Source organism: Sceloporus occidentalis, unplaced genomic scaffold, assembly GCF_023333645.1.
Source record: "Sceloporus occidentalis isolate IW3139 unplaced genomic scaffold, rSceOcc1.0.p SCAF_1, whole genome shotgun sequence".
Lineage (NCBI taxonomy): Eukaryota > Metazoa > Chordata > Lepidosauria > Squamata > Phrynosomatidae > Sceloporus > Sceloporus occidentalis.
Window position 1 is genome coordinate 119,331,359 of NW_028316981.1, and position 15,569 is coordinate 119,346,927.

Below are 15,569 nucleotides of genomic sequence, written 5' to 3' on the forward strand. Positions count from 1 at the left end.
AATATCTGGACAACATCCCTGATCTACAGCCATGCAAAGGGGGGATGGGTACTTTCTTCACTTCCCTTGTAGTATCACCCATGTACATGCACACACAAACACACATACGTGCTAAATGGTAGGCACACATATGCATACATGCACACATGCTCCTAATGAAGTGTGTGTTGGCTGTTCTGATACAATTATCCCGGATAATCTTTATGCAGATTACGGGGATCCAATGGACAGAGCAGATTGGACGCCTGTGTTTATTAAAATATGGATTTTGATCCCTGTGTGGAGATGCCATGCGGGGGAGGGGTGGCACTGAGCCGGGGAAGGGAGGGGTGCATGCTTAATGTCGTAGCGAGTCTGTATAAATCACTAAGAGCAGCATCAGGGCTGTCGTAGTGGTCAGAGGGCGTGCAAAGTGCATAGTGCTGAGAAAAGTCCTGTGCAACCCACTGTTTAACCTAGGGGTATAAACAGTTTTGTCACTGGGACAAGGTGAAGGGAACCATTCTGAGCAGTGTGAGTACCAAAAGGGGATCTCGCAATGACAACGGTGGAAGGCAAAGCTGAAGAGGAGGAAAAAAAGGAGCCAGAATCAGAGCCTGCATCCACTCCAGCTCCAGTTCCAGAAGAAGCTCCGCCAGCGGCAGCTCCAGAAGCAGTACCAGATGCATCAGCACCAGCTTCCAATCCATCAAGTGGGGTAAGGCTGGTTCAGGGTGGGGGCAAGTTGTGAGGGAGCATGAGTGGAGGGCTTCCATTGTCAATGCATCCAAAGCTTCCACCATTGCATGGCTTGAAACTGGCATCTTCAGTAGCCACCAAGGTTGGGCCTTATCCACATATCCAGCAAAGTAAGGAAAGTATAGATTACAGGCAGGATAAGAAAATCCATCTGACTAAGAGAATATTATTTATATTCCTCATGATCCCAAAACTGATAGAAAGGCACACCTACACATGGCCCTTCAGTCATGTAATGGTAGGGGTTAATACCAGATAGATACTTGTTTCTTGTATTGGGTTGGTTGGGAGGTAGAATTCAAAAGACTGGAAGTTTGTGGGGACAGTTGATATGGAGGATTGTTTGATACCCATTGAAAAGAAATCACATCACTCACTCTGATGGGTCCTATTCTGCCAGCTCTCTTCTATACCTTTAATTTAGTGCTCCCTTATCACCTTCCAAGCCCTTTATTTAATTTTGTTTTATGTTCTGCCTTTCCTCTCCATTCATCCCACAGCATAGGCTCATCTCACCACTGGACAGAGTCAGTTAGATGCCTACAGCTAGCAGATTTGGGTTGTTCTGAAAGGGGTACAAATCAATAGATGTTTATGATTATTATATTTTTGCTCTCTCTCTGAGAGATGTTTCTAAGGTTTTATGCTTCAGGAACCAAAGTAACTTGATTAGCTTTGGGATACTATGAAGCTTGATTTTTACAGCTGGAATGTAAAAATTTCAGATGGGCACGTTTACTATCCCAGCTCTGAGAACAAAATGTCTTTGGCTGACTTTCCCATAGGAATTCTTAGCTGGCTCCAGTACTATCCTGTGGGCTATTTTCAGTATGCTGCATCTATGAATACATTAGCAGCATCTATTGGTCAGTAATAAGAGTAGCTGAAAACTGGAGAGGGCTCCTGCACCTTTAAGGATTGAGTAGAGAGCCAGCATGGTGTAGTGGTTTAAGTGTTGGACTCTGAGAACAGGGTTTGAATCCCTGTTTGGCCATATAAACCAACTGGGTGGCCTTGGGCAAGTAACATTTTCTCAGCCTCAGGTGAAGGCAACAGCAAATCTCTGAACAAATCTTGCCAAGAAAACCCTGTGATAGGGTCGCCATAAACTGTGTGCTTGAAGGCACACAACAAAAGAAGAGGGAATTTCAGCAGGTGTTGCTACTCCCAGTACTAGGTAAGGACCAAGAGCCACTGAAAATTCCTGTTCTGCACAATAACAAAGATCCAACAGCCATCTCTAGTTTTTACTCTGGAAACCCTAGTACATTTGTGCCATTTAGTGCTCATTTTTCAGTGACATCGCTTTGATGGCTTGATGCACTGATTTTAACAATGTCAAAAATTACCCAAGAATAAAAGCGGAGATTAAAAAATAATATTAATTCTGTTTTGGTGTTCCTCTGGGATTTGTTAATACCCTTTTCCACATCTGGCCATCCTCTCTTGATTGTTTTAGAGTTAGGAAATTAATAAGCTGGATGAAAAGAGAAACTAAATAAGCAGTTTTTATTGAGAGCATTTTTTTAAAAAAAATATGGTAGGCTATTTAAAGAAGTGAGCCCAGACTGGGGTACCTCAATGGTCATCTAATGATGAAAGCTGCACAAGCATGGACAGACCTATTAATCTGGATCCCATCAAAGCATCCCCAAGACATTTTAGTGAATGAGGCAGAGGAAAAGATGGTGCTTCCTTCTGTTCCATTGACAGAAACTGACTGCTTGGGCAGGCAGTCAAAACTTATATCAACACTGGCAGTAGAATAGAGTCCTTCACACATCCCCAGGGCAGTGAGCCAGCTTAGGCAGTGAAGGAGAGGCAACATGGCACATACAGTTGTTGTTTTTTCCAAGAAAGAGGAACAGCCAAAAGCTGCCACAGCCACCCCCTAGCATCTGTTGCCTGAGACAGTTGTCTCGCTCAGCCTAATGAAAGGGATGGTCATGCATGCCACTATAGTGTGTAATTTCGCAAATAAATAAGTTCAGCTATCTGCATCCAAAAGCTTCCTTCTATTAGGTTTGATCTCCTTGTCACTGCTTTTTCCTTGCCTGCAGCAGGGTGACCAGACCACACTGACTGTTAGCCTTGCCTAGAGGAGATTAATGCCTTAATTCCTAACGCTTTCTGGCTTCCCTCCAGTGCTGAGGGACATTCCTCCATTCCACCCTCCCAATGCAAGTTCTATCACTTCCTCTAGACAAGCCTCAGTCCTTTCTGCATAAGCTTAATTGGGCCAGTTTTTGGCTACTGGTTTCCAATAGGGATGTTTTAAATTCCAATGAGATGATCTTAAATTCAGCTGTGCTATGCTATATGATTCCCAGCCCTAAAATTTACATTTACATTTCTTTTTTCTATTTAAGATGGGAGCATGGCTCTGAACTTAGCTGTTAGTGAGGCTGTTGCCACAATATACTTTTAAATTAACAAGCTTAAAAGTTGTTGTCGTTGTTGTTGTGTGCCTCCGTGTTATTTCTGGCTTATGACAACCCTATCACGGTGTTTTCTTGGCAAGATTTCTTCAGAGGGGGTTTACCATTGCCTTCCTCTGAGGCTGAGAGCATGTGACTTGCCTAACGTCACCCAGTAAGTTTCCTGGCTTAGCTGGAAACTGAACCTTGGACTACAAAGTCATAGTGCAACACTCAAACCACAATGTTATGCTGGCTCTCAGCTCCCCTGGAACTGGGCCCAATATGCTGTTGGAAAAGCTTCTGTCTAAAACCTTGGAGAACGTCTGCCAATCAGTGTAAATACAGGTTGAGTTTCCCTTATCTTAAATGCTTGGGGCTAGACGTGCTTTGAATTTTGGATATATATTTTTTATTTTGGAATATTTACATATACATAATGAGATATCTTGGAAATGAGACTCAAGTCTAAACATGAAATTAATTTATGTTTTGCCTGAATAATTTATGAATTAGCCTGAAGGTAATTTTATACACAATATTTTTTAATAATTTTGTGCATGAAACAAACTTTGTGTACATTGTTGCTATCTTCTCCACCCGTGTGAGCAATTTTAGATTTTGGAATATTTCAGATATTTTGATTCTGGATAAGGGAGACTCAATCTGTAATACAGAGCATGGGGAAGCAAAAAACTGATGCAGTGAGGGCAGCTTCCTTGAGGCTCCATCGTAATTTCATTGCCATGTTCTGATTCCCACTCCTCTCCTCTCTTGTACAACCCTCTCCCTCCCTCCATTTTTATAGAATATGATCTTGTTCTATAATATCTGAGATTCTGATCGTAGGAAGGGCGGCATATAAATAAAAATTTTATTATTATTATTATTTATTATGTTTTCCCAGACACTGCCCTTTATTGTTCCAAATACACTCCTTGTTTCTCCTTCTACTCAGCTTTCTGTTCACACTCTTCTCAAATTGAATGTGGGAATTCACAAAGCATGTAAAAGGACTGGAAAGGACCCAGAATGTTTGAGCTTCAGATTAAGCATAATTCTTATTCTATGTATGTATTTAAATGATACTTAACTTGCTCTCCAACTAAAAAGGCTCCTGATATCACTTACATACCTAGAATCAACAAAACAAGACAGAGTCCCTTCCCATTTTGTCTATTAGAGAAAAACCAAAAGTGAGAAAAGGTGGAGAAACAATTTGAGGAGAATGCAGACTGCAACAGTTCTTAAAGTTAAATGGCAATATCCAGAACAACATGATTGTTCTGGAGTAAGAAAAGCAACTTGATTGCTTATGTAAGCACATTTTAAAAAATAAATTCTAGTGATTAAAATCAGATGGACATATATGCAAGCTATTTTGCCATTCTGTTTAGTCACCAAAACAAACATCCCCCCTCCTAATGCTGACAAATCAGAGGTACCTCTTGGAGCAATCGGCTGATCTAGTGCCCTCTGACTTTGAATCTTATCTATTGGCTTATGTTTGCCTGGATAATCTCTTGGCAGATTCTACTATGAACTGGTAAATACTGTAATATTTTTGCAGTGTACAGTGGAGTCAGAGAGCTGAATTATTGTGGTGAACCAGGAAAAAATATGGTGTTAATGTCTGTTTCTTGAGTGCAGGAAATGTAAAGGAGCTTTTGCTAATATGAAGATAAAGACACACAAGTATAGTGCTTTCCTGAATCCTGTGCTTTTCCTCCAAGGCTTAAAAGAGTGAGTGGGGAGGGAATCCTAACTACTTTAAAGTGGAGAGTTAGAAAATATTATACAGGTATTAAGAAATATTCAGTATTTGTGAAAATGATTTATGAAAAGCAGTTGTGGGCAATCTCGAAAAGCTTGTATAGAAATACTTAATTCCTGTGTGTATAAGTGAACAATACAAAAAAAAATCTCCACAATGTGGAGATGGAGAAATATAAAAAGGCTCTCCCAATGGGAGAGTCAAAAGGCAATGAATTTTGAACCAGTACAAAAAGAAAAAAAGAAAAGATTTGTGAAAAATTCTTTGCAGATAGCCATCAGGAAGATATAGGTAAGTTGTTACCAATCCTAGAAAATGGGAGAGGAGTGCAGATTCATGACTTGTAATGTAGACATGTTGATAGAAACAATGCCATGACTATTAAATGACAGACTAAAATTATTAGGTTTACAGAGTAACAGCAAACATTTCATATCAGACCCAAGTTGTTATTTTGAGGTGGTTGGCGGGGGGGGGGGTTGATCTTATTTTTTGTAGGAAGTTATATGTCTGTCCAAATGAATTTTGTTCATTTTGCTTTGATGTACTCAAACTGCGTGTGCAACAGTAAATACATACTATATTATGCTTGGGGTAGTAAAGCCTTTGACAATCAATTGGCTGAGTTGATGTGATGACATGGAATATACATAAACATTGCAGAAATGCTAGCAAGATTGCAAATTAGGTTTTCTAAGAAAAGCATTTTGGATCTCTCTTTTCCCTCTCATTCTTTCTCAGAAGACCAAAAACAAAACAAAACCCAAAGATAGGATGTCCAGAGTCAAGATAGTTAAAGGAGGAGAATGAAGTAGAGAACAGGCTGAGGAACAGACAGAATCATCAAGGTTGTTCTAGATATGAAAGATTGCATTTAAGTCTGGAACCAACAATGGTTTTTACATATATCTCCACCTTACAATGTACTTGTCAGCAGAGCTGACCTTACCATTAGTGAGAGATGGCTGCCTTGGGCATTAGCTTTAGGGTAGCATGAAAAAAGCAGAAAATTGTCATCTCCTTAATGTATGTTATGTTTTTACTGCCAGGAATGGGAAGAGATACTTGTGAGATTTTCTGCCACATGCATCAAAATTATTTGGTTTAGGTGGAAATTGTGTGAATATGGTCGTGGGGTGCCATTCGCTGGTCTTTCTGTAAATGCCTTGTGCTGGCCCTTTGATGTCATCATCTCTAATCTATGTCTGCAGTGTTCATTCATGAGATAATGTAAAATATACACCATTATTCCATGAAGTTTACAGAAAATCTACGCCAAGCATGATATACTCAGAGCATTGGGGCACCTTTACCACATGGTGAACCACATCCAAGGTAGCATACTCATTTATGAGGCTCGGGACAAGTTGTGTAGCCCTACACCATTTTATCCCCCAACAGTAAAACAACCAACCAAACAAAAACAGCTGAGGCATTCAAAAGGAACAAATGGCTGCTTCTGCTGTCTGAGCTGGTTACTTTATGCAACCTAATGGCTTGTGTAGATCCTGCTTTTTGTAAGGTTATCATTTGTCCTGGAAAACCCAAAGGAACTAAAAAATGTCCCGGCTGTCTGGGCCAGGTAAAGCAGTAAATCCCAGACTTCTACTTCATTGCAGGCTGATAGGTTAAAATGCGACAGTGGCAACAAAGCAGGAAGCCATGCAATAAACTGGCACTGGCAGGATCTCATCCTGCCCTGCAGGCTCTAGTTGCTAGTAGGATTGCTACCTTACTTTTCCATTTCCTCCTTGCTTCTCCTGACAGGCCCAGAAGGTGGGAAAGGAAAGGGGGCAAGCAGAGATAGCTTTGTGTTGTGTGATTAATGTGTTGGTGGCTTGAGCCTAGGACTAGGCAGCATGGTGGAACGCTTCCAAACAGCCTCTCTGGAGCTGCTTGGAAGTCTGCCTCTCTTTACACCAGCTTTTAACTTGGTGCTGGTACTGGGGTTGAAACACAATGGTAGAAAATAAATGTATATTATAATAATTTGCTTAATATGCATATTAGCTGTCTTGATAAGAGGGAGTGGATACGGCAACCCTATTTTTCAGGAGCACATTATTTTGTGATTTGAATTATCTGGATCTGAATTTCAGGCTTCATTGTGTGAAAACACTTCCAACAAATATTCCCTTTATCATTTAGCCTCCCTTCCAGTTCTTGCATAGATTTTAAGCTCAGAAGGTAACCTTTTTGTAAGCCTAAAGCAATCAGCTGGTCTGAAACTTCTACAGCTGGCTACAAGAAGCCCTTAGTCAAAAGCAAAGCTCCAACACAGAGATGCACCTCTTGTGGATGACTTATTAGAAGGAATGAATTTATTTTTATTCATTTGATTTATGTCCCACCCTTTTTCCAAAACCTGACCCAAGATGGTTTGCAATAATATCTATTAAAATTGTTCACATCAGCATATTTACAGTTCATCATTCAAACACAATTAAATAAATTACAGTCCTAAAATGCAGTTGAATTAAAAACATTTTTTAAAAAAATCATTAAGAAAAAGAGTGCAGCATATAGCTGTTAAGGGCCCCTTCCTCAGAAAAAGGGAAGTGGCCTCTGCCTACATTGATATCCTAGTCTAGACCATCTTAACTGAGAACAGAAGTAACATCTGAGACAAATAGTAGGTCTGAGACTGACATCGTCACTTTTCTTCTCCAGTATGTTTTTTAAAGAAAAGTTTATTAAACAATTAAAATTACAATAAGCATTCATGTTGATATACAAATTTACAATCATACAATAATCTCAACTAATCCATCTACATTAAATCCCCTATATCACCCTTCAATCTTCTATTTCTCCAGTATGGTTTTTAACATCTTTGCCTGAAGAAGATGCCAGTGAAGCTTTGAAAGCTTGCATGGTGTATTTTGTGCTTTTTAATTGGTCCCATAAATGAATCTCTCTTTGTGGGTTTTTGATTTTGTTTCATTTTGCTGCATGGCCAACACAGCTACCCTCAAATATGTTTCTTTCTCCCAGTTCAACTGAAAGATATGTTGTTGTGTGCCTTCAAGTCGTTCTCGAATTATAGCAACCCTAAGCTGAACCTATTATGATGTTTTCTTGGCAAGATTTGTTCAGAGGGGGTTTGCTATTGATCCTTTGAGGCTGAGAGCATGTGACCTGTCCAAGGTCACCCAGTGGGTTTACATGTCCAAGTGGAAAATCAAACCCTAGTCTCCAGAGTCATAGTCCAGAGTCACACCACTATGCTACACTGGTCTACAAGCATATACTACAAGATCCTTTTAGTATACAAATTAGTCCCAACTAAAATAGCCCTGTTGAGTCAATGTAAGTTTCCAAATTCATAAAGATATAATTGAGACTAACAATTCAATTTAGGCTAGTATTTGTAATTCTTCTTCTACCAAGAGGGAGGAAAAGTTTATTGAGGCCCGTTACAAACAGGCATAAAAATACGGACTGGGTCCGTACTAGGGTTAGAAAGGGGCGTCACTTCTTGACGCCCCTAACCCTAGTACGGACCCAGTCCGTACAAAATGGCGGCGCCCGTTCCACACGGGGGCAGCCATTACAACGTCACCACCGCGCCGCCTCCAAACGAGGCGCCATGGTTGTGATGTCGTCACGTCGCGCGAGGGCGCCTAGAGCACCCTTTCCACGGCACGAGAAGGAGCTCCAAAACAGAGCTCCTTCTGGGGTTTGCGTCACTGGGCACAGCCTTTACATGGCTGCGCCAGCAACGCAGCCCCTTTCTCCTCCTCCCTGCCGCCATCGGGTGTCCTCGAGGCTTGAAGCCCCGAGGACACCCCTTTCCAGGCCGCGGGGAAGCAGCCTTTTGCCTGAGAAGCAGTGGATTGGGGCCTCGGAGGCTGCCGTTGTGGCAGCTGAAGCCCCAATCCGGCGGGGAAAGGGCCGGTTACAGGCCACCCCAAACGGACGGTCTGTAATGCGCCAGAGATTATTTTTTCCCAGTGTTTTGCCAAGTTGCTTGCCAGAACATAGAGACTCACAGAGATTTCTTTGTGAAATTGCTGATGAAGCATACCTAGAGTGGTAAGGTCTCTGAGAAGAAGGTGTCAGGCCTAGCTCATTCATTGTTTTTGTGTTGCAGTCAGGCTCCCCAGAACAAGAAGGATTCTTTAATCTGCTGACGCATGTACAAGGAGGACGCATGGATGAGCAACGCTGCAACATTCAGATTGTGCACAGCAAGAGTGGGTCAGATCCTGAGAAGAGTAAGTTCAACATGATTGGGTGAAGGGGTGTGTAAGGGGGAAAGGTCCATGAACATCATCTTTGAGGAATACATTTTTGTAAGAGAGTGAGCAAAGATCTTGATTTTACTTAAACCCCAGATTATAGAAAATTCCAGTCTTTGAAGGTCCAAGAAAGCTGCCCGACTCATGTTAGGAAACAAGTACTTTATGGGAGTTTTTCTTGCTGGCCATAATGTCTTCCAAAGCCTGTACAGAATCTTACGTACAAGTCCAATAGCCCACAGAAACCTTTTCATGTTAGCCCATTTTCCTTTTCTATAGCACAATCATGACTTTGTCAGCGGAGTTTGTTTCAAGCACCAACTAGACAAATGTAATAGAAAGATGCTGAAGTAGATGAAAAATATGCCAAAGCAAAGAGCTACATCTAGGTGACTCCATGTTGATCACAATTCACCGAGCAAATGGTTGTGGTAGGTGGAATCAACAGGCTGTCATATAAAAGTGTCAGCATCATAAAGAAGTGTCATCATGACAGGAAAATAATAAAAGGACCCTATTCCAGCTGAGCACAGAGACTCTACGTTCATCTAGAAAGGGATGGTAAAAATGTAGAAGCAAAGATATGAGGAACTTATGTGATATCTGTTCAGATTCTAAATCTTGTTTTATTGTGAACACACTCCTTTTGTATACGGAGTTGGAACATAGACTGAACTGGGAGGTTACTTCTCCAAAGGTTTGAGAAGTCTTGGGATAATTTTTAGTACATTCCACTTGCTCTAACAAGGGAATAGAATTATTATTTCTAGAAGAAAGGGGAGGACTAGTGCATTGATGGAGATAATCCCATTAAATGACACTTTAGAACATTCTGATGACACATCATTTTAACCAGATGGGTAGCCTTTTGTGTGTGTAGAACAACATCTGTATATCTTTAAAGTGGAAGGTGTATACAGCTATGACAATGGAGAGGGATGCAGTCTGTGAGGCTTTTTGGGGGCCTCTGACAAAACCAACTTCTTACTTGAGGAAAAAATTATTTCACAGAGCAATGTTAGGCAAAGAACAGGATGCTCTCTGTGTGAAGACCTTATACTATTCTGTGAAATCATTTAATACTGACTTCTCAGTGACACCAAAGAGACTGTTAGCAAAGTCTAAGTTTATTGCATAAGTGTATGATATCTGAATAAGAAGGGTTGTGTTCTTGTGTCCATATATGCCTTCAAGTCATCTGTCAATTTATGCCAACCCCATGAATTTCTTAGGGTTTTCTTAAGCAAGGAATATTTAGAGGTGACCTTGCCAGTTCCTTCCTCCATACTCTCTTTTTCTAAGGGCCAGTTCTGTTTGTTTGCTTGTTTTATACAGAGGATAGCCCCAGCCCACCACCAGAGATGGACAACCTTATGGAAATGCTGGCACAAACACAAAGCCGGCGGATGGATGATCAACGTGTCAGCTTTAACTACCTCCCAGGATTCCAAAACACTGAACGTAATGCCAGCAACAAATCAGACTCTGGAGCCACAAAGGTGAGGGCAGGTAGAAAGAGGTGGTGGGGGTGACATTGTAATACTTCAGAGTTTTGAAGTTACCTCTTTTGAATAGAACGTCCAGAAATGCAGCCAGATTCTGGGAGAATCTGGAATTCCCAAATCCCCAAGTTTTTCTAACTCAAGGGGAGCTTGGCTAATAAGCCATACAACCAGGTTATGTCATAGCCTCTTCCCACACCCTCAAACACTGGAAAATAGACATTAGGTTATGAAATGCACAGGCACTATAATACTGTCCCTTCGGTTTTATTTATTTTAAAATGCTTGCACTACTTTTCCTCTATAAAGCCCTCAAGGAGGCTTACATAAATTAATAAAAACATATAAAATGGTTTTTAAAAATATTAAGAAAATGTGAAAATCACACTCACATTTTTAAAGTGGCATTTAAAGGAAAAGGTATAAATAAACCCCACAAGCCATATAAACACTCCCTACCAACACTGGCACAACCAACAAAGTATTTTACAAGTATTACAAAAACCTGCAAAACATCTTCCCCAGAGCGAATAGCAAGATGTGCATGAATTTCATGGGGTATGATGCTTTCAATACCCTGAAAAAGAGCATTGCCTTTCGCCAGAGAAACAGTCATTTCACCTGCGCAGCAGCCATCCGGACTTGTGTCTAAAAGAATCCCTCACCCTGCCACCACCAGAGAGCAGTGCTGCGTCCTTTCCATGCCTAGGCACCACATGAGAACTGGTGCAGTGGCACATTGGGAAGACAAACACTGATATTAAGACAAAACAGGACATGGCCGTGCTAGATCTGAATTTTAGCCTCCCATGCCAAAAGCACAATAGTCACTTTGACTTTTAACGAGGATAATTCTACCTTTCATGAATTACGTTAGGTAATGCTTGCTACAAACTATGAAATATGATTCAGAGATTCCTCTCCTCATTTATGTGTCAAATAACTACTTAACTGCCTGTCAAGACCCATGGCCTTCGTGCCTTTCTTTCCTACAATAGCATACCTTTTTGAAGTCAGCACTGATTATCTAATCTAATAAGAACACCAAACCACCCCTGTATTTTACTGATGCTAAAATCCTATTTTGCAGCTAACAACAATGGTTTGTTTTCACATGTGTACTTAAATCATCTTTTGTAAGCTCCTAATGTAAAAACTGCCTTGATTGAGATGTACTTTCTTCTGCATTGTCTCCCACTTTGATAGCTTCAGGCACGACACAAACAAGAGACATGCTCAAAAGTGCTTTATAATCATCTATGGGTGAAAGAAATCTTCACACACACAGTAGCCTCTTTTCACTCAGAGTGTGTGTGCTTCTGTTTGCCTGCAAGAATTATGCTAAAAACAGCAAACAGCAAACAACAATCTCAACCATTCATGATATGTATTACAGCTAAGGAGTGTTCCTGCTCTTTAAATGTTTTAGATCATCTCCTCCACTATCTCATCTATATTTTCCAATCCTTTCTGGCAAAATACACAATCAACATCTTCTTTAAATATAGAAGAATGAACTGGGCTTTTTCAGTCACAAGCATACATCAGACAGAGCAGAGCACGTCTGCCTTATAGTTCTCCCACATATATAAATAAAATGCCTCATTTACTGTAGTCCCTTTATCCTCCTCCTGATGACAATTATTAACTTCACCTGTTGGTCTCTTTGACAGACTGTCACTAACTTTCCCCTGATCAGAGAGGTCTTCTAATGTACTCCTCATGATTCAACAATTTAACTTTCTGTTTCTTTCCTGTGTTTTCTGAGTGGATCAACCCAAGGCTTTGTGTTGTGATTGTGTCATGTCCACAAGAGGCTTCTTCAGGTGGGAATTGTCTACAAAGCTTTCACATGCATGGGTGACAGACAGAGCATGGAACAACTACATGAAGCCCTTAAAAATCTAGGAGCACCTTTTAGGGACAGTAAAAGAGGAATGAAAGTGGGAAATTATACAAAGAAGGGGAACAGATTAGCTGCTGAACATACAACATAGAGGACAGAAAGTGGTAGGGCATTTCCAACCATTCTCCTACCTTGTTCCTTTGATGTCCATCAAACACAAGAGTTAGGCTGGGAGGCAACCTTACTGCTGTTGAAGGGTGGGCCCAGATTCCATAAACAGTACTCAGGTAACATTTCCCCCAGCCCCTTTTCTAGCATGTTTCCCTATCATAATGGCAGGAAACTTTTGGCTCTCAAGATACTTTCGATTATCATGCCCACAATGCCTTACATTAGCCATGCTGAGTGAGGCTGAGGGGACCTGAATGCCACAATACCTGGAGGGCCAGAGGTTCCCTGATTGTGCATTGGAAGTACTAGCGTCACATGAATTCTGCACGACAGGGAGAGTTCCAGGACCAAATGAGTAGCTGAGGGACATGGAGTCTTCATGGCTAGATTCAACACGCTCTCACAGAAGAATCTCCTTGACTGCTCACTGGATTTGTGCTTCCTCACGCACCCACTTGCTTCATCCCCCCAAGTTGATATAGGAAGAGAAGATTTCTAACTTTCCATTTGGAGTTTAAGGAAGGACCAGAGATCTTTTATAATATTCCTCTCCTAATGTCCCAGCCTCAGTATTAGTGCTTTCCGAGTGACAGCACCTAGCTTCTCCCTGTATCTCTGCCTGCTCACCTGGATAACAGATGGGTGGTGCTAGGCTTAGAACCTAGCAGGTAACATCAATTTAAAAGCAAGATGAGCTGAACTGAAACATTTGTCAAATACTACCATATATCTTAACATATATAGCATACAGTTACAAATAATGGATTGATTCATTATAGTTCTTTAGGTTTTCCAAAAATGAGTATAAGGCACACTGATAAGGGTAACCCATACAACTGAGAATGTGCACTTTTTTTTTTAAATTTTTATTAATAAACTACAAATATACAAATACAAGTTCACATACACTATCACGTATCGAACATCTATGCCTTAACTACCTTACTACAATGCGGACATCTTAAAAAAAAAAAACTTCCCCCCCAAACTTCAATCTTCTATTCTTCCTACTTTTCCCCTTTCACACTTCTACAAGAGAATGTGCACTTTTAACAAAAGCAAAACGTTGCTGGTAAATTCTTTTGGGCAAGCAACCCTGTCCCAGTCACAGGCTATAACTGATGGTTTCACTTCTCTGCAGCAGCACTAGGTATTCACAGCCCATAGTGGGAATTGCAAAATGGATATGGGAGTAACACCTAACCATAGCTTGAATTGAGTCTTGTGTGTTGTGTTACATCTGTACATGTGTGCATGCGTGCGTTTCCATGTCTAGTAGGGCAGCTCCAAGGGGAGGAAAAATGCTCTCACCTTTGCTGCACTACCACCATCGTTTGTGTGTTCTTCTTTGCAGAAATGAGTACCTCCCCAACCTTGGTCAGGGAAGGCAGCAGACAGACATGGACCTGATGCCACCAAGCACAGCACTCTGCCATTCACCCAATAGCACCCCCTCTCTGCAGTACCTGCTCCACCCAATCTCTGTATATGCCCTACCATTCCAATAAAGGCTCAGATGTTTTAGTCCTTGCTGGTTGCCTTAGCAAATGACCCTTAACAGCAGACTGGGGGCAGTGATGGTACACTACTGCTGCTACAAGGAATAGCTATTGCTAGTAGCATGGTATCGTGTTACTTTGGGGGAAAGGGATTGCCAAAGGCAAACACACACAGAGGGAAAAGGTGACATAATAACTTCACCTGCTAGATCATACCAACACTTCATGGAGTGGTTAACAACAATTCAGACACTCTTGGAAATCTTGGCACGAGCAAACAGTATATTGTTGTACATTGTACAGAAAAGAAAGCCATGCTTTGAGACCATAATTCATGAGGGCCCATTTGGTTCATACTCTCCTCAATAAATGTAACACACATGCAGTGCACACAGGGCTTCCTTTCTGAATAAGAAATAAACCACCGTAGCTGACAGGGAATCAGAACTGAAACCCAGCCATCTGGGAATGCAAAAGATAAAATGCACACATTATTGAACACTGTTATAGGGAAATCAACCAGTGTAACAGCTGAATCTTACTTCAACAGGAGCAATGGTGCAGCCACCACCACCACACAACCAAGGACATCATGCTTGGTTATGGCTGCAAGGCTGCTCTGTTGCTCTGTCCTCCAACACTTCACTGCAAGTCCATCCACCCCATCAACCAATCCCTGGTGCGGTATTTATGTGCTCTAAGCCAAGGGCATGGGTTGGGCTGCAAGTCCGATCAGCCCTATCCAACCCAGTCAATATGAGTCATCATGCAAGTTGCAATCCATCATTAGAGAGACACAGGATGCCTACCCTCTACACAGTCAAGATTTGCATTCTCACACAACATGAGTTTTTATAGTGATGTCTGCTTCTTTCCTATAGACTTCCACAGGACTGTGGGGAAGTACAACAAAGGATGCCATTACCTGGGGGAAGAAGTTCCTGGTTATGCACACATTGAAATATAAAAAGTGCATTTAGTATGCTGTAGTTATAAGAAAGGCATAAAACCCATTTTGGTTTGGGGTACTTACCACCTTCTCAGCGGGGGCAGATGATCACAGCTCAGAATGAGAGTTCAAATAAACTCAAAATGTATTTTAAGACAGACAAGTCAAAAAGCATTCTGGCACCTGAACACTTTCTAGTTTATAATTACTTTAATTTCTGTATTCCCAGTGCTATTTCAGTATATCCATGGAATAAATTACAACAGCAGGAATCAAAGCCCAGCTGAATGAACTACATTAGATGCGACCAAGGTTAAAGTGAAACAGCATGATACTAGAAAAGTGGTTTTCATATAGCTTCATATGAACTGTTTTTAATACTTCACTCACTGGAGCTAGAACAAAGAGGCACACAACGAAATGGTACATTTC

The 15,569-nt window shown here is 41.2% G+C and overlaps 1 protein-coding gene across 1 annotated transcript in view; it reads left to right on the forward strand.

Moving 5' to 3' along the window:
- The first annotated feature begins 363 nt into the window (after positions 1 to 363).
- The window catches only part of PCP2 (Purkinje cell protein 2), a 32,612-nt gene continuing 17,406 nt past the window's right edge, over positions 364 to 15,569 (forward strand). Inside the window, exons 1-3 of the mRNA XM_089533309.1 lie at positions 364 to 697; positions 9,023 to 9,146; positions 10,506 to 10,669. Of these exons, the coding sequence (XP_089389435.1) occupies positions 539 to 697; positions 9,023 to 9,146; positions 10,506 to 10,669 (447 nt within the window). The 5' untranslated portion in view covers positions 364 to 538. The remainder of the gene's footprint in view (positions 698 to 9,022; positions 9,147 to 10,505; positions 10,670 to 15,569) is intronic.